Source organism: Oncorhynchus masou, chromosome 26, assembly GCF_036934945.1.
Source record: "Oncorhynchus masou masou isolate Uvic2021 chromosome 26, UVic_Omas_1.1, whole genome shotgun sequence".
Classification (NCBI taxonomy): Eukaryota; Metazoa; Chordata; class Actinopteri; order Salmoniformes; family Salmonidae; genus Oncorhynchus; species Oncorhynchus masou.
In genome coordinates, this window is record NC_088237.1 from 1,288,320 (window position 1) to 1,312,315 (window position 23,996).

The 23,996-nt window shown below is 41.0% G+C and overlaps 1 protein-coding gene across 2 annotated transcripts in view; it reads right to left on the minus strand.

Annotated features, from left to right (window-relative positions):
- Nucleotides 1-23,324, minus strand: part of LOC135514621 (beta-1,3-glucosyltransferase-like) — a 110,623-nt gene extending 87,299 nt beyond the window's left edge. Inside the window, exons 1-2 of one of the 2 annotated variants that reach the window (XM_064938052.1) lie at nucleotides 23,093-23,324; nucleotides 1-4 (exon numbers count right to left, since the gene is read on the minus strand). The exon at nucleotides 1-4 is cut by the window's left edge and continues 40 nt beyond it. In XM_064938052.1, coding sequence (XP_064794124.1) covers nucleotides 1-4; nucleotides 23,093-23,156 — 68 coding nt within the window. In that variant the 5' untranslated portion in view covers nucleotides 23,157-23,324. Of the gene's footprint in view, nucleotides 5-6,778; nucleotides 6,849-23,092 lie in introns of those variants that run through there. The other variant, XM_064938053.1, reaches the window with a different exon arrangement.
- Nucleotides 23,325-23,996: the final 672 nt, after the last annotated feature.

Here is a 23,996-nt window from a genome sequence, read left to right on the forward strand (position 1 = left end):
GGAACTGCAAAGAACAAGACAAAACGTGACACTGAAATCACTTGCTTATTAATTTACCCTTCATGTAAATAGGCAAGTCGGCCCCATTAGACTGGTTGATGGCAATGTACACCAAAGATATCGATTGGTCCGAGGGCTTCACGGTCACGACTCTGCTCAGTATAGAGGAACCTGCCTAATGAAACATCATTGGGGCCCATCGTAGCAGGATATTTAACAGTCCCCTCGGGGAGGAAGCTCTTTCCTGTGTGTGTGTGTGTGTGTATGTGTTTGGTTTCTGATAGTACTGTTGATGAACCCATTCCGTACAAATTTGCGCAACCGCGGCATTCAAACGAGGCTGCAATGAAAACTATATGGGACTGTAGTGACTGTGCTGGCATCAAAATCTGGGGTGTGAACTACGTTTCTATTCAAGCATTGATTGACATGGTAATAGCCCGAAAGTATTGGAGAACAGTTGAAAAAAACTGACCCCTGTGACGCTGTACGTTAAATTGTGACATGTCATGACGTAACATAGACGCATTATGCAACTCATTCTGTGTTGTACAGCCTCTTTCCATTAGGTGTAGAACAGGGTGAGGGGGATACCTTGTTAATTGTACAACTGAATACATTCATTTTTTGTGTCATCACTGCAAGCCATCATCTCAAAAGCTGCTGTTTACTTCTGAAGATAACTTTAGTGCCGCCCTAAAAACCAGATTCAAATTCCACACAAACATTTTTAAAAAATAAGGTAAATTGTACATTACAGCGCGATGTACAAAAATGCATTAACTGACTATGCGCGGTGTGTGTGCACCACCATCTATGGAAGTTTGTAATATCTCATTTTAACGCTATCGATTAAAAGTAAAAGAGGAATTCGCATGAGGATTCCAAATCAATACTGAGGATCAAAACAGCAGTTTTGAGAATATACACTGAATGTGCTGACAACAAAATCAAACAAAAATTATCAATGGAAATCAAATTGATCAACCCATGGAGGTCTGGATTTGGAGTCACACTCAAAATTAAAGTGGAAAACCACACTACAGGCTGATCCAACTTTGAAGTAATGTCCTTAAAACAAGTCAAAATGAGGCTCAGTAGTGTGTGTGGCCTCCACGTGCCTGTATGCCCTCCCTACAACGCCTGGGCATGCTCCTGATGAGGTGGCGGATGGTCTCCTGAGGGATCTCCTCCCAGACTTGGACTAAAGCATCCGCCAACTCATGGACAGTCTGTGGTGGATGGAGCGAGACATGATGTCCCAGATGTGCCCAATTGGATTCAGGTCTGGGGAACGGCCGGGCCAGTCCATAGCATCAATGCCTTCCTCTTGCAGGAACTGCTGATACTCCAGCCACATGAGGTCTAGCATTGTCTTGCATTAGGAGGAACCCAGGGCCAACTGCACCAGCATATGGTCCCCACAAGGGTTCTGAGGATCTCATCTCGGTACCTAATGGCAGTCAGGCTACCTCTGGCGAGCACATGGAGGGCTGTGCGGCCCCCCAAAGAAATGCCACCCCACACCATGACTGACCCACCGCCAAACCGGTCATGCTGGAGGATGTTGCAGGCAGCAGAACGTTCTCCACGGCGTCTCCAGACTGTCACATGTGCTCAGTGTGAACCTGCTTTCATCTGTGAAGAGCACAGGGTGCAAGTGGCGAATTTGCGAATCTTGGTGTTCTCTGGCTAATGCCAAACGTCCTGCACGGTGTTGGGCTGTAGGCACAACCCCCACCTGTGGACGTCGGGCCCTCATACCACCCTCATGGAGTCTGCTCAAACGGTCAGAAACAGACACATGCACATTTGTGGCCTGCTGGAGGTCATTTTGCAGGGCTCTGGCAGTGCTCCTCCTGTTCCTCCTTGCACAAAGGCGGAGGTAGCGGTCCTGCTGCTGGGTTGTTGCCCTCCTCCACATCTCCTGATGTACTGGCCTGTCTCCTGATAGCGCCTCCATGCTCTGGACACTACGCTGACAGACACAGCAAACCTTCTTGCCACATCTCGCATTGATGTGCCATCCTGGATGAGCTGCACTACCTGAGCCACTTGTGTGGGTTGTAGACTTCGTCTCATGCTACCACTAGAGTGAATGCACCGCCAGCATTCAAAAGTGACCAAAACATCAGCCAGGAAGCATAGGAACTGAGAAGTGGTCTGTATTCACCACCTGCAGAACCACTCCTTTATTGGGGATGTCTTGCTAATTGCCTATAATTTCTACCTGTTGTCTATTCCATTTGCACAACAGCATGTGAAATGTATTGTCAATCGGTGCTACTTCCTAAGTGGACAGTGTGATTGACTTGGAGTTACATTATGTTGCTTAAGTGTTCCCTTTATTTTTCTACACTGGTCAATTGGACATTAGCAGGCTGCTGTGTGTGTGTTGAGGCTACTAACAGCTTCAGATCTAAATGTATGCTCCTGGCAATCCGTAAAAAAAACAAATAAAGACAACTGTGCCGTCTTGTGTGCTGAAAATAAGGAAATTGAAATAATTTATACTTTTACTTTAGATACTTAAGCATATTTAAAACCAAATACTTTTAGACATTTACTCAATTAGTATTTTACTGGGTGACTTTCACTTTTACTTCAGTAATTTTCTATCTTTACTTTTACTCAAGTATGACAATCGGGTATTTTTCCCACCACTGACAATTTCTGAGCTTTTCCCACCAGAACACTTTGGAGTAGTGACCAGATATCATCTGGCCATTTTAGAGACATGGCAATCTGCTCAAACAAAGTCAAATACAATTCCACCTCCTTTTCGTTGAAAGGTGGTACAAGCCAGCTGTTCCGACCAAGATCAAACTCCGTAGAGGGTACAGGGTGGCCTGACTGGATGTAGAGTGCTTCCATATCTATCTCGAATGGCATTCTCACATTTTTTATGTTTGGCTGCACCTCGTCTTTCCCTCGAACATTAGTTTATGTTGCTCCAACTTTGCCTTTAGTTCTGACTCCCTCAATTGCCTGTCTACGGGGTGTAGTCTTCCAACTGCTTGACCCTCAATGATGAGCAGATTTGCCTTTGTACATTTATCTAGCATCTCCCATGTATGGTTTTTCACAAATGTTTCCAACTTAAAGTCCATGGCTTTAAAAAAAAAATGTTTAAGCCTGCGTGTTAATGCAACTTTTAAAAAGATTTCTCCAACCTTATAACACCTCTGGGTGGATGTCAATGACAGAAACTCTACTACAAAAATTGTCTCTTGAACACTCAAATATCTGGGCACAGCAGAGCTTCAGGGTAGGTGATTAGAGCGTGGGAAACAAGATCCCGGACGAGCCCCCATTTTGTTTTAAATAATATCTGTGGTTTAAAGATCGATACCGATATATCTGTAAAAGCCAAAAATGGCCAACATCAGTAGATAATATTGGTCAACCGATATATCAGTCTGGCTTTAGTTTGGTGCCTAGAGAACACAACCCTGGTCTGAAATAAACATCATCCATGGCCATGGTACAGTGTAACTCTTACTAAATTATTGACAACGTTCGATTCTCTTCAAATTAAAACAGTGTATGCATGCAGCCTCGAGAACAGGCCACTAGTTAGAGTGGGGATAAGCCAGTAACGATAGCTCTGAACAACACACTGAATGGTGTGGGGGCTGTGCTTTGGCAAACCGGGTGGGGTTATATCCAGCCTGTTTGGCCCTGTCCGGGGGTATCATTGGATGGGGCCACTCACTACATCAGCACACTCCGCCAACCCTGATGTCCTTGCCGTGTCTGAATCCTGGCTTAGGAAGGCCACCAAAAATTCTGAGATTTCCATACCAAACTACAACATTTTCTGTCAAGATAGAACTGCCAAAGGGGGAGGAGTTGCAATCTACTGCAGAGATCGCTTGCAAAGTTCTGTCATACTTTCCAGGTCTATGCCCAAACAGTTTGAGCTTCTAATTGTAAAAATGAATCTCTCCAGAAATAAGTCTCTCACTGTTACCACCTGTTATAGACCCCCCCCTCAGCGCCCAGCTGTATGCTGGACACCGTAAGTGAATTGATTGCCCCTCATCTATCTTCAGAGATCATTCTGTTAGGTGACCAAAATTGGAATATGCTTAACACCCCAGCAGTCCTACAATCTAAGATAGATGCCCTCAATCTCACACAAATGATCAAGGAACCCACCAGGTACAACTCTAAATCCGTAAACATGGGGACCCGCATAGATATTATCCTGACCAACTTGCCCTCCAAATACACCTTTGCTGTTTTATTCAGAATCTCAGTGATCACTGTATCATTGCCTGCGTCAGCTATGGGTCTGCTGTCAAACAACCACCCCTCATCACTGTCAAACGCTCCCTAAAACACTTCTGCGAGCAGGCCTTTCTAAAAGACCTGGCCCAGGTATCCTGGAAGGATATTGACCTCATCCTGTCAGTCGAGGATGCCTGGTCGTTCTTTAAAAGTAATTTCCTCACCGTCTTAAATAAGCATGCCCCTTTCAAAAAATGTAGAACGAAAAACAGATATAGCCCTTGGTTCAATCCAGAACTGACTGCCCTTAACCAGCACAAAAACATCTGTTGGCGGACTGCAATAGCATCGAAAAGTCCCCGCGATATGCAACTGTTCAGGGAAGTCAGGAACCAATACAAGCAGTCAGTCAAAAAAGCAAAGGCTAGCGTTTTCAAACAGATATTTGCATCCTGTAGCTCTAGCTCCAAAATGTTTTGGGAAACTGTAAAGTCCATGGAGAATAAGAGCACCTCCTCCCAGCTGCCCACTGCACTGAGACAAGGTAACACGGTCACCAACGATATATCCATGATAATCAAAAATTTCAATAAGCATTTCTCTACGGCTGGCCATGCTTTCCTCCTGGCTACCCCAACCCTGGCCAACAGCTCCACACCCCCCGTAGCCACTTGCCCAAGCCTCCCCAGCTCCCCAATTGAGATAGCAGATGTTCTGAAAGAGCTGCAAAACCTGGACCGCTACAAATCAGCTGGGCTAGTCAATATGGACCCTCTGTCTAAAATTATCCACCGTCATTGTTGCGACCCCTATTACTAGACTGTTCAATCTCTCTTTCATATTGTCCGAGATTCCTAAAGATTGGAAAGCTGCCGCGGTCATCCCCCTCTTCAAAAGGGGTGACAACCTAGACCCAAACTGTTATGGACCTACATCCATCCTGCCCTGCCTTCCTAAAGTCTTTGAAAGCCCACTTAATAAACAGATCACTGACCATTTTGAATCTCACCGTACCTTCTCTGCTATGCAATCCGGTTTCCGAGCTGGTCACAGGTGCACCTCAGCTATGCACAAGGTACTAAACGATATCATAACCGCCATCGATAAAAGACAGTACTGTTCAGCCGTCTTCATCGACCTGGCCAAGGCTTTCGACTCTGTCAATCACCGTATTCTTATCTGCAGACTCAATAACCTTGGTTTTTCAAATGACTGCCTCGCCTGGTTCACCAAATACTTTGCAGACAGAGTTCAGTCTGTCAAATCGGAGGGCCTGTTGTCTGGACCTTTGGCCGTCTCTATTGGGGTACCACAGGGTTATATTCTCGGGCCGAATCTTTTCACTGTATATATCAATGATGTCGCTCTTGCTGTGGGTGATTACCTGATCCACCTCTACGCACACAACACCATTCTGTAATACATCTGGCCCTTCTTTGGACACTGTGTTAACTAACCTCAAAACGAGCTTCAATGCCATGCAACACTCCTTCCGTGGCCTCCAACTGCTATAAACACTAGTAAAACCAAAACCTTTCTATTTTGCAACAAAGCCTCCTTCACTCACGCTGCCAAACTTACGTTAGTAAATCTGACTATCCTACCAATCCTCGACCTTGGCAATGTCATCTACAAAATAGCTTCCAATACTCTACACAGCAAACTGGAAGCAGTCTATCACAGCGCCATCCGTTTTGTTACCATTTTGTTATTTTGCCCCTTATACCACCCACCACTGCGACCAGTATGCTCTAGTCGGCTGGCCCTCGCTACATATTTGTCGCTAGACCCACTGGCTCCAGGTCATCTATAAGTCTATGCTAGGTAAATCTCAGCCTTATCTCAGCTCACTGGTCATGATAACAACCCCCAGCCGTAGCACGCACTCCAGCAGGTATATCACACTGGTCATCCCCAAAGCCAACACCTCCTTTGGCCGCCTTTCCTTCCAGTTCTCTGCTGCCAGTGACTGGAACAAATTGCAAAAATTGCTGAAGCTGGAGACTTATATTTCCCTCACTAACTTTAAACATCAGCTATCTAAGCAGCTAACCGATCATTGCAGCTGAACATAGTCCATCTGTAAATAGCCAACCCAATCTACTTACCTAATCCCCATATTGTTTTTATTCACTTGTCTGCTCTTTTGCACACCAGTATCACTACTTGCACATCATCATCTGCTCATCTATCACTCACAGTGTTAATCTACTAAACTGTAATTACTTTGCTACTATGGCCTATTTATTGACATACCTCCTCACGCCATTTGCACACACTGTATATGGACTTTCTTTTTTTCTAATGTGTTATTGACTGTACGCTTGTTTATTCCAGGTGTAACTCTGTGTTGTTGTTCGTGTCGCACTGCTTTGCTTTATCTTGGCCAGGTCACAGTTGTAAATGAGAACTTGTTCTAAACTAGCCTACCTGGTTAAATAAAGGATTAAAAAAAAAAAAATTTTTTTAAAAAATTACCAAAAATTTACTAACAGAATTACTGCAATTGAATTGTGTACCAAGGCAAATCATAGTAGTCACAAACCTCAGTTGGGTCACATGCTACTGCCTCCCACTGGCATGCCGTGAAACCATGAAAACAGTCTGGACAACACCTCCCTCTCCTTTGCTGTAAAAAAATGTGGCAAAGCCATTACACTTCTGTCTGCATACAAAGTGTTATGTTTGGGGCACATCCAATACCATACATTACTGAGTACCACTCCACATATTTTCAAGCATAGTGGTGGCTGCATCATGCTTGTAATCATAAGAGTCTATTTGATAAAAAATTACTTTAGTCCTTACTGCTAATAGCCCATACAAACGCATTGAATAACAGATTGACAACATGGAACAGATAGTCCCCCCAAAAAATCCAATGGAAGTTTGTTCTTAAGTGTCTATCCTATATCTGAGAGATATAAGATCAGGAAACATTATATATATTTATTTTTGGCACTAAACATTCTAAGCCTGGGGAGGGGGGGGGGTTCTGCTAAGCGATATGGAATCGTTTTAAGAAGGTCATACTAAGGATAAAATTCAAAAACAAATAGATAAAATTAAGAACCCTTGAAGTATCTCCAAAAAAATCTAAAATATATATTTGATGAACAATTATAATTGGCATTACTGCTATTAGGCCATACAAACGCATTGAATAACAGATTCAGTACATGGAACAGATAGTTCCCCCCCTCCAAAAAAATCAAAAATAAGTTTGTTCTTAAGTGTGCATCTTATATCTGAGAGATATAAGACAGATCTGAGTCTGAATACTTATGGAAATAAGGTATCTGTTTTATATTTTTTATAAATTGGTGAGAAAAAAAAAAATCTAAAAACCTGTTTTCGCTTTGTCATTATGGTGTGTAAAATTGCAAAGGTTTTTATATAACGTAGAAAAAAGGTGGAAAAAAGTCAAGGGGTCTGAATACTTTCAGAAGGCAATGTATTTGTGTTTAAATAAATAAATTTTTTTACAAATGTTAGAATTTGTATTTTGTGTAGATCATAAAATATTTTGCTGATAAATAGGCTATGGCCATGTTGCGTGTATTTGTTTCTATTTTAATGATTGTCAATTTCATCTTCCCATGAAGTCCAATAGGTTTTTTCCCACTTTTCCCAAAATATTTGCTTTACGCCACAATGCCTGCTGCATCAATCACATAGCTGTCCCTCACTCATACTTTCCTTGTAAATTCATTATCTTATAACCTACTTTCGGAAAGTCTAAAGGTACACCGAGGTTTTTTTATATGTTTTAAGGAAAGGATAAATATTAACCGCTGGAGGCTTTTTTTTCTTCTTTTTTTGAGGGTGGATCAGCATAATATTGCGGAAAGAATGTTGCTTCCAATGTAATTGTCTGCATCATTTCAAATCACCCATATTTTTGGGGTAAATATATATATATCCAGACACGCTAGAATATATACAGTGCCTTGCGAAAGTATTCGGCCCCCTTGAACTTTGCGACCTTTTGCCACATTTCAGGCTTCAAACATAAAGATATAAAACTGTATTTTTTTTGTGAAGAATCAACAACAAGTGGGACACAATCATGAAGTGGAATGACATTTATTGGATATTTCAAACTTTTTTAACAAATCAAAAACTGAAAAATTGGGCGTGCAAAATTACACACACACACAGTTGAAGTTTACATACACTTAGGTTGAAGTCTTTAAAAATAACTCTCTCTCAACCAATCCACAAATTTCTTGTTAACAAACTATAGTTTTGGCAAGTCGGTTAGGACATCTACTTTGTGCATGACACAAGTCATTTTTCCAACAATTGTTTACAGACAGATTACTTCACTTATAAATTCACTGTATCACAACTCCAGTGGGTCAGAAGTTTACATACACTAAGTTGACTGTGCCTTTAAACAGCTTGGAAAATTCCAGAAAATTATGACATGGCTTTAGAAGCTTCTGATAGGCCAATTGACATAATTTGAGTCAATTGGAGGGAAAAAAAAAAATCTATATACATATATAAATATATACATATATATACATATACATATATAAATAAATAAATACACATATATAAATAAATAAATATACATATATAAATAAATAAATATACATATATATACATATATAAATATATATACACATATAAATATATATACATATATAAATATATATAAATATATATACACATATATATAAATAAATAAATATATACACATATATAAATAAATATATATACATACATAAATAAATAAATATATACACATTTACAAAATAACATGGTCAACTATTTACACACTTTCAATATTTGGAAGACCCTCAGTCCTCTATCAAATCAAATCTATTTATATAGCCCCAGTCTAAAACCCCAAACAGCAAGCATTGCTGAGCATCCTGAGACCATTCATGTGTGGGGTTGCTTCTCAGCCAAGGGAGTGGGCTCACTCACAATTTTGCCTGAGAAAACAGCCATGAATAAAGAATGGAACCAACACATCCTCCAAGAGCAACTTCTCCCAACCATCCAGGAACAGTTTGGTGACAAACAATGCCTTTGCTATGAGGCAAAAGTGATAACTAAGTTGCCCAGGGAACAAGACATTGATATTTTGGGTCCATGGCCAGGAAACTCCCCAGATCTTAATCCCATTGAGAACTTGTGGTCAATCCTCAAGAGGCGGGTAGACAAACAAAAACCCACAAATTATGCATTGCATTGATTATGCAAGAATGGGCTGCCATCAGTGGGGCCCAGAGGTTATTCGACAGCATGCTAGGGTGGATTGCAGTGGTCTTGAAAAAGAAGGGTCAACACTGCAAATATTGACTCTTTGAATCATTACGAAATGCTTGTAAGTATACTTCAGTATTCCATAGTAACATCTGACAAAAATTTATAAAGACACTGAAGCAGCAAACTTTGTGGAAATTAATGTGTGTCATTCTCAAAACTTTTGGCCACGACTGTAGAGGCTGTGAGCAAGCGAGTCGGTGGCATTCTCTCTGAGCCTCTTTACTGTGTCGCCACCATGCTCAATGCTTAGGTACAAGGACCGCTACTTCGATGCAGACAAGAAACAGGGTATAGGTGAAAAATGTTACAAACACAGCTGAACAAGATGGAAACGGACAGAGTGACTGCGCACAGAGGAAGAGAGGCCACGGACAGACAGAGCTGAAACTTCACTGGTTGACATGCATGATGAATTCCTGGTTGAGACTGAACAAATGAACAACGAAACAGCACAGCAAGTAAGTGAAAGAAATAGATTTTGATTATGTTTTACTGGTAAACCTACGTAAATGGGGACATAAGAAAATGTCAACAAAATAACTTTTTGGTCTCTGTGTGTGTGTTTCAACTATTTCACTGAACTAGAATGCTTAAAAAGGTCGCTAAAATTATAAATATCGGTATAGTTTTTTTTGGCAAGGAAAATTCCTGGGAGTGCATTCCGATGAAGATCTGAAACACACTGACACCTACAGTATAGCTGAAACACACACAGTCCTACAGAACGGCTGAAATACACACACACAGTCCTACAGTATGGCTAACAAACACCACCGCCCTGAAGTAAGGCTGAAACACACTGACACCTACAGTATAGCCAAAACACACACAGTCCTACAGAACGGCTGAAATACACACACACAGTCCTACAGTATGGCTGAAACACACACACACACACAGTCCTACAGTATGGCGAACAAACACACACCATCCTGAAGTAAGGCTGAAACACACTGACACCCGTCAGAGACTTCCGTCACCCAAGTCATAGACTGTTTTCTCTGCAACAGCGTGGCACGCGGTACCGGAGCGCCAAGTCTAGGACAAAGGCTTCTTAACAGCTTCTACCCCCAAGCCATAAGACTGCTGAACAACTAATAAAATGGCCACCGGACTATTATATTGACCCCCCCACCCCCCTCCATTTGTTTTGTACACTGTTGCTACTTGCTGTTTATTATCTATGCAGTCACCCCTACCTACAGGTAGAAATTAAACTTGTGGAAACCATGTGTATGTCTCTGCGTGAGGTTTAAAGGTAGTTGCTAACTAGCGTTAGCACAATTTCTAACTAGCATTAGCGCATAGACTGGAAGTCTATGGTAACTGCTAGCAAGCTAGCCTATGCACTAACGCTAGTTAGCATTGGCTCACGTAACTACCTCTAACTTCCTTTAAACTGGATGCAGAGAGAAAAAAAATGGTATCCAAGTTCATCTGACTAGGGCAATAGATACAGTAAAGGGCATCATTGCCAAAATCCCAAAGTATCCCTTTAACCACTATGGAATGATCATAAACGTGACGTGAATGGCCAAATTATGAAATTACAAAATGGGCAAAATGATGAGTACCATTGCATATGATTGTTAAGAGGATCTCAAAAACATGAAAAAAATAAGGGTTTTCACTTGGATTTTTAATAGCACACAGATAGGGGGCCAATTTCACTTCCAGCTTGTCTTGTTTCAGTTGATCGGCTGAGAGGAAGGGGTGTTACAGTAGCATGTAAATTATTCCAAAGATAAACTACAAAAGTTGGGAGCGTGAAATTCCTGTCTTGTTGAATAGTTGAGAAATGGGAAGAGGTCTAAAATCCACTTAATGATGGATTAATCAGAGTATGTAACACAAACAACCCAGCCCAGCTCTCTGCAGGAATACATCAAAGTTCACTCCCCATTCTGTTACATCTGTCGAAACTTGCCATCTTTTCATGGCAGTCCCTAGAGAAAGATGGGCGAAGACAGACAAAGGGGGAAAGCCATTTGAATTGCACATGCTCGGCATGCACTGCCTGCATGATGCCACTAGCGCTACTGATAAGCACCTCACTACACACCCTGCAGTAAAATGAGGTTAGCCTTGTTGTTTTCAACAATGTCTCCACTCTCCAACTCACTTACAATGAGAGAGACAGCTCAGTACTCCCTTTGATATTTTAGCAATGAGCATGGTCTGAGAGAGAGGGGAACTATGTTAGAAACCTTTTCATGTGTCACCACATTTCATGCATGCGTGACCTCCTGTGCCTCAAAGCAATTTCCTCTGACTGGTCGTGATGACAACATTTGTTCAGCTGGTTGCCCTTTTATTTCTCAGTGCAACGGCAAACCTTTTAAGAAAGCCACCTTATTAGAACTGTTTTCACCTTCAACCCACAGTGAGAGGACTAGGAATGGTTTCTATACCCATGAAAAATGCAGTGTTAGTGTTAAGGTCAGGGAAAAACCAAGGTAGGCCCTATTTCATGAAAATGTATCGATTTTGTGAGGACGTCCTATCGATCATGGTTGGTAGCACACACACACAAAAGTAAAAATATAGAATGAATCACGCTGCTGATGAAGATGAGCATGAACTACACTAGGTTCTATACTAGGATGAGGGAAAGAGCTTTATGGTAAAACACTGACTGTCACCAGGGTTTAGAACATATCCAGCTGCTCCTCAGATTAAACTGATGTCATTGCTTTAGAAGCTTCTGATTGGCTCAAATGAAGTCAATTAGCCTATCAGAAGCTTCTAAAGCCATGACATAATTTTCTGGAATTTTCCAAGCTGTTTAAAGACACAGTCAACTTAGTGTATGTAAACTTCTGACCCACTGGAATTGTGATACATTGAATTATAAATTAAATAATCTGTCAGTAAACAATTTTTGGAAAAATGACTTGTCATGCACAAAGTAGATGTCCTAACCGACTTGCCAAAACTATGGTTTGTTAACAGGAAATTTGTGGAGTGGTTGAAAAAGAGTTTTAATGACTCCAACCTAAGTATATGTATACGTCCAACTTCAACTGCACATACACAGTGCATTCGGAAAGAATTCAATATCATCTATCTACACACAATAATCCATAATGATAAGCAAAACCAAGTACATTTTTTATTGCACATTTATAAAATGGAAAAAAACAAAAATATCACAAGTATTCAGACCCTTTACTCAGTACTTTGTTGAAGCAACTTTGGCAGCGATTACAGCCTTGATTCTTGGGTATGACGCTACAAGCTTGGCACAACTGAATTTGGGGAGTTTCTCCAATTCTTCTCTGCAGATCCTCTCAAGCTCTGTCAGGTTGGATGGGGAGGATCGCTGCACAGCTATTTTCAGGTCTCTCAAGAGATGTTCGATTCGGTTCAAGTCCGGGCTTTGGGTGGGCCACTGATATTTTCATCAAAGATCTCTCTGTGCTTTGCTCAGTTCACCTTTCTCTCGATCCTGACTAGTCTCCCGTCCCTGCTGCTGAAAAACATCCCCACAGCATGATGCTGCCACTACCATGCTTCACCGTAGGGATGGTGCCAGGTTTCTTCCAGGCGTGACACTTGGCATTCAGGTCAAAGGGTTCAATCTTGGTTTCATCAGACCAAAGAATCTTGTTTCTAATGATCTGAGAGTCCTTTAGGTGCCTTTTGGAAAACTCCAAGCGGACTGTCATGTGCCTTTTACAGAGCAGAGGCTTCCGTCTGTCCACTCTACCATAAAGGCCTGATTGGTGGAGTGCTGCAGAGATGGGACAACCTACCAGAAGGACAACCATCTCCACAGAGGAACTCTGGAGCTCTGTCAGAGTGACCACTGGGTTCTTGTTCACCTCCCTGGCCAAGGCCCTTCTCCCCCGATTGCTCAGGTTTGGTTGGGCGACCAGCTCTAGTTAGTCTTTGTGGTTCCAAACTTCTTTAATTTAAGAATGATGGAGGCCACTGTGTTCTTGGGGACCTTCAATGCAGTAGACATTTTTTGGGTACCATTCCCCAGATCTGTGCCTTGACACAATCCTGTCTTGGAGCTCTACAGACAATTCCCTTGACCCCATGGCTTGGTTTTTGCTCTGACATGCACTGTCAACTGTGGAACCTTAAATAGACAAGTGTGTGTATATCCAAATCATGTCTAATGAATTCACCACAGGTGGACTCCAATCAAGTTGTAGAAAGGAAGGGGGGGAAAAAGGAAGCAGGATGCGCCTGAGGTCAATTTCAAGTCTCATAAAGGGTTTGAATACTTATGTAAATAAGGTACTGCTGTTTTGCAACTAATAAATTAGCAAACATTTCTAAAAACCTGTTTTTGCTTTGTCATTATGGGGTATTGTGTGTAGTTTGAGGAGGGAAAACATTTATTTAATACATTTTAGAATAAGGCTGTAACTTAACAAAATGTGGAAAAAGTCAAGGGGCCTGAATACTTCCAGAATGTACTATACATACAGTACCAGTCAAATGTTTGGAAAAGCCTACTTAAAAAGGGGTTTTCTTTATTTTGACTAATTGTCTACATTGTAGAATAACAGTGAAGACTTTAAAAACAGGTCTCTGTTCTAATGAAATAACACATATGGAATCATGTAGTAAAAAATGTGTTTAACAAATCTAAATATATTTAATATTTGACATTCTTCAAAGTAGCCACACTTTTCTTTGACAGATTTGCACACTCTTGGCATTCTCTCAACCTGCTTCATGAGGTAGTCACCTGGAATGCATTTCAATTAACAGGTCTGCCTTGTTAAAAGTTCATTTGTGGAATTTCTTTCCTCAATGCATTTGAGCCAATCAAATGTGTTGTGACAAGGTAGGGGTGATATACATTAGATAGCCCTATTTGCTAAAAGATCAAGTCCATTTGTGACTCACCACCTGGATTAGGTTTTAGTGCAATCTGTAAACATGTATACAATGCCTGTACAAAACATTAGGAACACTTGCTCTTTCCCTGACATAGTTTGAACAGGTGAATCCAGGCAAAAGCTGTGATACCTTATTGATGTCACTTGTTAAATTCACTTCAAAATCAGTGTAGATGACGGGGAGACAGGTTAAATAATCATTTTTACGCTTTGAGGCGAATGAGATGTGTGCCATTCTGAGTGTTAAATCGGCAAGACTAAATTTAAGTGTCTTTGAACGGGGAATGGTCGTAGGTGCCAGGCGCTCCGGTTTGAGTGTCAAGAACAGCAACGCTGCTGGGTTTTTCACATTCAACTGTTTCCTGTGTGTATCAAGAATGGATCACTACCCAAAGGACATCCAGCCAACTTGACACAACTGTGGAAAGCATTGGAGTCAATATTATAGTCGATGCCCTGATGAATTGAGGCTGTTCTGAGGACAAAAGGGGGTGCAACTCAATATTAGGAAGCTATTCCTAACGTATTGTACACTCAGTGTATTTTATGAAATTCTTTTATTGTTTCATTCACACCTGCATTGTTCGAGCTCGGAGCTTAAGTATATACACTGCAACTACATCTGCGACCATGTGACTAAATAAAAATAGAATTGTAAAAAAATCCTCAGGATTTAGCCTAGGTCTAGTTCACAGTTAGATGCAGTGTGGACATAATGGGTTGTGTCACGCGAGAAGTCTCCCACTGCCGATCATAAATAATGCTGTAACATCGAAATATCAAAATGCATGTTCTCTCGTCAGGTGCTTAGGACTATGAATCCAAGTCAGTGTCACTGGTAATTAGTAGGAACACTCACACCAAGGCCAACTTTTACTTTGTTGACTCATGTTAAAAGTCATCAGACAAGATGCAGAATCTCGCAATAACCTTTCCCTCAAGAAGTTAAAGAACCTTGATTAAGAAAAATAAATCCTGTCAAAAGTTATGCTAATGAGCTGGGTTAGGTGACTTAAAGTTAAGATTCCTCCATCTTCATTGAAGGCCTACTTTGTGATATTTACAACCGTCTGACTATTTAAATGAGAATCTGAGAGAGAATTGAGAATCAGAGCTGCTTGAGGCGCAACTTTTACAGGCAAACTAAATTAAAGGAACAATATATAATATTTTCTGGATATTTCAATTTAAGATATACCCATTTACTCAGAAAAAAAAATAGTTTAATTCTCATAGACGTGGGAAGTTTTTGAGCAGGGGATACTGACCTAATGAATGAATGAATCACCTTTATAATAAAGCATTGCATGCAGACTAACAATACAATTCCTACTGTGATGAGTAGCTTAGGCAAAGGACAAGATTCAATAACAGTATCACTGCAGCCTAAGTTCATTTAATAATGGGTGTTTGAAAAAAGCCTGTGTTGTGAACAGTGCACACATTTCTTTGACTGGGAATACAGATAAACATCTATTAGTCACAGATAGCTTACAAAAAAAAGGTAGGGGCGTGGATCAGAAAACCGTCAGTATCTGGTGTGACCACCATTTGCCTCATGTAGCGTAACATCTCCTTCTCATAGAGTGGATCAGTCTGTTGATTGTGGCCTGTGGAATGTTGTCCCACTCCTCTTCAATGGCTGTGAGAAGTTGCTAGATGTTGGCGGGAGCTGGGACAAATTGTTGTACACATTCAAATAGCCAATTGATAAAATGCAATTGTGTTTGTTGTCCATAGCTTATGCCTGTCCACACCATGACCGCACTGCCACCATGGGGGCACTCTGTTCACAACGTTAACGTCAAACTGCTCTCCCACACAACGCCATAAACGCTGCCTTCAATCTGCCCGGTACAGTTGAAACCGGAAATTCTCTGTGAAGAGCACACTTCTCCAGCGTGCCAGTGGCCATCAAAGGTGAGCATTTGCCCACTGAAGTTGGTTACAACGCCAAACTGCTGTCAGGTCAAGACCCTGGTGAGGATGACGAGCGGATGTGGATGCAGATGAGCTTCCCTGAGGCGGTTTCTGACAGTTTGTGCAGAAATTGTTCAGATGTGCAAACCCACAAATTCATCAGCTGTCCCTGTGGCGGGTGTCAGATGATGCCGCAGGTGAAGAAGCCCGATGTGGAGGTCCTGGGCTGACGTGGTTAAACGTGGTATTCAGTTGTCCGGTTGCACATATTTCCAAATTCTCTAAAACGACGTTGGACATTCAGTTCTCTGGCAACAGCTCTGGTAGACATTCCTGCATTCAGCATGCCAATTTAACACTCCCTGAAACCTTGAGACATCTTTGGCATTGTGTTGTGTGAAAAAACTGCACATTTTAGAGTGGCCTTTTATTGTCCCCAGCACAAGCTGCACCTGTGTAATATTCATTCTGTTTAGTCAGCTTCTTGATATGCCACACCTGTCAGGTGGATGGATTATCTTGGCAGAGGAGAAATGCTCACTAACAGGGATATAAAGAAATTTGTGCACAACATTGTGATTCGGACTGGGTGGGTTTTTCGGGGTTGCCAGGCAGTAAAAAAAAAAAAAAAAAAAAAAAAAAAAAAGTGTCAGCGGCTTACTCAGCAGCAGTAGCTGCAGACAATAGAGGCACCAAGATTCACCTTTTAGCGTACTGATGCTCACTCAGCAGCAGTAGCTGCAGACACTCAGCAGCAGTAGCTGCAGACACTAGCGGCAACAGGATTCATCTTTTAGCATACGACAGCTCTAACGCAGCAGCAGCTGCAGACACTTGACACTTGATCCAAGATGGCGTAGCAGTGCAGACATGTTTTGTTCGTCCTCTTGTGTACTTTGTATTTCTCGTTTTTTTTTTGTATACATCTCTTTTCCATTTTAATTCAATTATACCTTCCGGTAACCTGCCTCACCCAACGTGATACCAGAACCGCTATTTTTTTAAGTTTTTCGACCTTACAACAAGAACCACCGAGCCATCAGAAGCTAACCAGCTACAAGCTATTTAGTCATTGTTAGCGGCCTTTACCTTCTGCACAGGTACCAGACCCTTTTTTTTCAGTATCGGACTGTCTCTCCACTACAACGGCGGATTCCTGCCATAACCCCTGGACCATTACTCCTGATCTTCACAGCTAGCTAGCACCCACCGAGTTACCCAGTACCGAAGCTATAAGATACAGTGCAAGAAGTGTAAAACGTTTGGCCATGTGTCAAGTGTTTGCAGATGGAAGGAATATTTTATTGAAGTGTCTGAATGTAAAATGTTGCAACTGTGGTGGGGGATCATATTTGCGAGCATGCGCCATCGTGCATAAATTGATTTTGCCCCCCCCACCAAACGCGATCACGACACGCAGGTTAAAATATCAAAATAAACTCAAAAACAATTATATTAATATGGGGACAGGTCGAAAAGCATTAAACATTTATGGCAATTTAGCCTGCTTGCTTGCACTTGCTAGCTATTTTGTCCTGAGATAAACATTGGGTTGTTATTTTACCTGAAATGTACAAGGTCCTCTACTCCGCCAATTAATCCACGCATAAATGGTCAAACGAATCGTTTCTAGTCATCACTCCTCCTTCCAGCCTTTTTCTTCTCTTGACTTTATATTGCGATTGGCAACTTTCATAACCGCTACTGACCTCGTTCGTCTTTCAGTCACCCACGTGGGTATAACCAATGAGGCGATGGGAGTGGCAGGACTTGCGTCGCAACAACTATTTTAGCCCTTGGCAACGCAGACACTTGTTGTCACGCGCGAGCAGTGTGGGTGCAATAATTTTATATATATATTTCAAAATGTATTTTGCAACGCTCGTGCGAGCGATGTAGTCAGCCTGTTAGGGTGAAAGAGATTGAGGTATCAAGGATCAGGGCTGTACAGCAAATCTCCTATGTAGAGGCGGTGAAGAGAGTTTAAGGGGCAAGAGGCCCCAGTTCTGAAGATATGGAGGTGGATGCACCTCAACCAGTTGCAAATGGTCTACATTTCGGATCTTTATTATCCACCTGTACAGTAGGTGACGGAATGCACATATAATTGTTGCCAACGAGACTATACCAAAGAAGAAGAAGTGCATTTCTTGAACCTCGACCACGAAAAACTTCAGTCTCTGCATGGTCAATGCAGCACATGAAACAATGTTGATGACAACGGTGCTGTTTTCACATTGCTTCTTAATATAAATCCACTAGCGTTCTATATTTACACTAATAGTTTGTGTTTCTTACATCTGCAAACAACTAGTTTCTCCTTTCTTAGCAAGTTGGGCCTAAATCTTGTTAGCCGCTAATGCTAATCATTAATGCTAATCATTAATGCTAATCACTAGCTAGATAATCAATGTACTACGTCAGAGCAAACATAATTAGCTATTCAACCTGATAATACCACACCTAAATCTAGCCCAATGACCCCTCAAATATATCCAATAAAGAGTTTGAGTGATGAAAGTTGGACAGAGGGTCTTGAAATCTCTGTGCAAGAAACACTGGGACAAACTTCAAAAAACAAATGTTAGGATATTTTCTGTCAGTTGTGCAATTATTATATGCCAGATATTTGCAAGATTGACTTGTCATTACAATAGGCATAGGCTACTGACTATTCAACTTTACTATGGTTTGCTGAGCTAGATGCAGGTATCCCAAAGCCCCCTAATAGGCCAACATCTAATTTCAGAGAAATATGAACATGATCACAATTGATACCTTCCAATTTAATTAATTAAACATGACTATTAATAATTGCTTAACAACACAACTAAAATCTACTGAAGCTATAGGCTATTTATTCAATCGGTTTGCCAGCTCCAGGTAGGCTACACAATGGCTGCGGCGATATCGTTATTTCAGGCTACAGTAGCCTACAACTGCATATAAAGTATAGCCTACTTGATGGCCAACAGATGCAACTGTATCATTCTCCACATTTAATGCCAGTTTCATTGTTGAGTTTTTCCCATAACATAAGCACGTGAGAGAGTTCCATAACTTCCATTTAAAATGTCCACTTGCTCAGCGCTCGAGAACCAAGAACTGTGCATGCGTAAAACCCTTCACTTGATACGGTAATCCATGAGGAAAACCAACATTAAAATGTAGTTTACTTTAAACCACCTCAATGTACTTTATCTACACATTCTAGTGCCCCTAAAGTTGTTTTCCAGTTTTATCAGTTATACAGTGTTCAAATGTTTTATGGCAAAAGGGTTGGAAATGGGTGTCTGCATACTGGCAATCTAAACAGCCTACCTATGACTGGTAAAAAGTTTTTACTACGCTGCTCGGCTGGCTGCTGAAATTCCCTCAACCAGTGCTCTCGACACACAATTTTGTCCATATCGCCCAGCCCTACATTATTGCATGTTAAATGTTTCTGATAAGTGATAGATGACAAACAAATAAATGAGCTACCACCAACACTTGCCTAGCTAGAGATCAATTAACCAAATATACAGACAAGGATACAGTACAAACAAAATCACATTGATAGATAATTAGACAAGTCACAAGCTTTTGGTCAGGAGTACGACATGATTGATTATCAGACAAGCTTTTGGTCAGATGTAGGACAGGCTACTTGTTATGCTACATAACATGGTAGAAAATGTTTCTGATCAGCTAATATATAAGCAAACTAGAATAAAGATGATCATGAGCATTCACCTCAACTTAAAATTTTACCAGCCTAATTGTTACCAAAGAGCCAAACGGAGATTCAGTGAAACATTGATGTGCCATCCTGGATGAGCTGCACTACCTGAGCCACTTGTGTGGGTTGTAGACTCCGTCTCATGCTACCACTAGAGTGAAAGCACTGCCAGCATTCAAAAGTGACCAAAACATCAGCCAGGAAGCATAGGAACTGAGAAGTGGTCTGTCGTCACCACCTGCAGAACCACTCCTTTATTTGGGGTGTCTTGCTAATTGCCTATAATTTCCACCTGTTGTCTATTCCATTTGCACAACAGCATGTGACATTTATTGTCAATCAGTGTTGCTTCCTAAGTGGACAGTTTGATTTCACCGAAGTGTGATTGACTTAGAGTTACATTGTGTTTAAGTGTTCCCTTTATTTTTTTGAGCAGTGTATTTAAACCTGGAATCCTTAATGGTGAAACTGCCACATCCGTTTGGGATATAAACAACAAAGAAGTTGCTTCAAAAAACAAACACAGTTTGTTTCCCTCGGACATCATTGCTCACGCAATAGAACAGCAGAATATGTACTGAACATTTTTTTTTAACCACACTTCTCAACGCACCTCACCTCCTTTTCGTCCACACAAAAAAAAACGATAACAAAGTTGCTGGGGCTGTACTTTTTTACTGATTAGTTCCCCTCTGTTTATTTCGCACTTGTAACAAAGTTGCTGGGGCTGTACTTTTTTACTGATTAGTTCCCCTCTGTTTATTTCGCACTCTATGTGGATGTGGACAACCACTTACACACCGAGCAACCCCCCTTCCAATACAACTGTGGGAATTTCAAATCCAAACAAGGAGAGTTCTCAATCCCCAGGGGAAAAAACAGAACCAATCAAAACAAGCCAATTTCTGTGTGAATAGTGCACCAACAAACTGAATCTTCACTGTGTAGCACGTGAGTCCTGTTAGCCAGGCTATGCATCCATAGCTCCTCCTATGAATTTGAAAGTGGTTACATTTCCTCATCCCTCAGTTTTTTACTTAACTAAATGGCAGGGTCAGATCTGCTTGAACCACAGCAAGGCAATGATCTGCTCATATGTAGGTAGGAGCCGGAACAGCTCATATGAGCAGGAACCATATCCTGTTTCTGTAGCGTGAGGCAGTTTGATGTACAAATATACCCCCTGGACAGGATGCTAGTCTATCGTGGGACCTTACCCCTGCCAATCCATCTGCTGAGTGCCAAGCAGAGATTCATTGGGACCCATTTTTTACAGTCTTTGGTATGACTAGGCCAGGGATCGAACTCCCAATCCCAATCTTAGGCAGGACAATAACCACAAGGAAGTGAGTTGGTTGCCCACACAATAGGCTAATCTACAAATCGGTGGTGTTACAGATACATTCTTGTAAAATCTATTCCATTCACTTATACCATTCAACAATTACATGAATTCCCATGAGGCCGTTAGTACAGCGTGGACAATTTGTGAGATAATCTGTAACCACTACGGTGAATAATGAATAGCAGACCTGGGTTCAAATCTTATTTGATTAAATCCCCACAAGAGCAGAAATTTTAAAAAATTCAGCTGAAAGACAATGCCCATAGTTTAGCCTACCCGTGATGTTGCACAATAATTTAAGTCAATAAGTCATAGTTTTAAGTCAAAGTATGATATATTTGTGGTTGAAGTGGGAAATCTGTAGTGGAAACTTCTGATATTTTCCATGCCAATGCCGTGTATTTCCCATGATATGATGTGCTAATACTTTTCAGTCTGTGGTTCTTTTGAGGGCTGGGTTTTATTTGAATGTTACCACCCACCAGCATGGCATTGTTTATTAATTAGAAACACCAGCAAAGTTATTCCTCTTCACAAGTCGCATCTGAGCTGAGCAATATAATAGATCATCTTTAGCTGAGCCAAACAGCTTTCACCGAAGCATACACTTGGCTGCCTGAGCCATGGAGCCAATTAAAACGTTTTAAAACCTCCACTTTTTTACCAACAAATGATTACAATCCATTGGATAGCGTCAAGGACTATGTTTAATCTGTGTCCAGGAAACCTGCCCCTCAAAGTATTTAAAGATGTCAAATAGTATTTGAACCCAGGTTTGCTGAATAACATTCTTATTTAACAAATATTATTTAGTCAGGTTCATGGATCTTGATCATATTGCTACCTATGGGTCATACATGTATATGACAAGTCTTACAATGCATAACCACATCATAATGCATTATTCCTGGCTGCAGTCTTTAGGTATTGCTAATCTGTTTCCTCAACTTTTATTGGCAGAATAATGATGCAATATGAGACCTAATTTACAGTTAGCCGCTGTGCTAATTGCGTCGCACATGCATCACGTTGAGCTATTGGTCGGAGTAATCAATGAGTACAATGTAGCTATTCAAACGTAACCGCACAGTTACAATTTTAAAAGTAATTTTCATAGAATGTAAGATAACTTGCACACCATAAACTGCGCACTCAGCAGCCAGCAAAACACTGGGGCGTATTCATTACAGAAACCGTTTACCTTAAGAACCAAACGGAAGCAAACAGAGCCAAAACCAGAGTTTATATTGGACAAATTAATTGAGGTCCCTCCCTGTTTCGTTCCGTTGACTCCCGTTTAAGAAACGTTTTGCAACAGAATCGGCGTAAAGAATATGCCCCTGGTCAGGAAGTTTAGAATGTAATCAATATACAGTAGCTAGCTTCCACAGCTTGTTCTTAGCTGTCGTAGTAAAAACATGTGTTTGTGCAATTCACAATTAACTAAAAACACAATTTAACACCAGCAGTCATTCGAGACTGTAACTTCTCCAATTAGGAGTTTCTAAGTTCCTAACCTGATGCAAAAATGCGCAATGTCCAGTCATTTGCTGACAAGCTACATGGCTAGCTAGCGTTAGCTCTTCCAAGATGTGCAACACGGTGTCCCCATAACAAGACATGGAGCCACCGTGCTTGTTCTACTCTCTGCTTAAAGCAGCCACTTGCCACACAAAGCAACAGTAAAATGTGCATAACTCCAAAAAGAATGGCAAGTTAAACAATACTTACCGAACAACAGAAAAATGAAATAAAAACCAACTGTGTGTCTGATATCTTGGTTGTCGGGGATCATCGTGCAAGACGGAGAGATGCTGAAGTGTGTGGAAGTAAGCTGTTGACAGCCTCCGGTGTGGCTTTGACAGTGTTAGAAATGGAATGTTTTACTTTACCCACAATCTTTCGGACTAAAAGGCACGCGAATGTTGTCACCTTCCCCTCATCTGGTGTGGCTCAGGCTCGCGCTCTTGTGGCCAAATGCTGCACTGTTCATAGTCGTGCGGACAAGGCAACAATAACACAAGCACTTCGTCTTTTTTGCTTTTTTGGTGGACACAATTGTATCTATTAAAACTTTCAAAGCGAAACAAATTAAATTTAAAATGCTGTCTTTATTTATATTAATATTTGACTAGATGATAGCCAGCACAAATAGCTTTGCAACATAGGCTAAGCATGCATGCTTCATTAGGCCTATTTTATTATAACATTTTATACAATAGATTTCGATAGCTACATTCATCATGTCTAAAATTACAGAGATTCAATAGATGATATCCTCACACAACTCTGAAATATGGTCCCTATCATAATGTTTTCTTTCTCATTGCTTTGAATGTATGAGAGGTTAGCTGTAATGAGGTTTCTTAATACTGTCAGAATGAGACTCATATCTAGCCTTTTGTAATTAGTTAATTGTTTATTGGAAGTTGTGTTTATGCCTAGTTCCCACCCCTCTCCAAATTAACAGAATGTATAAACAACTTGAGGAGATTTCTGCTGCGGTCTACATGCTTTTGAGTTGCAGTGCATTCTTACGACTGTATTACATTTCTCCCTACAATGCTGTTATATCATTTGGACGCAAAAATAAAGTTGTGGGTGGGTAACAGCCACAAATCAGATAATAATTGTG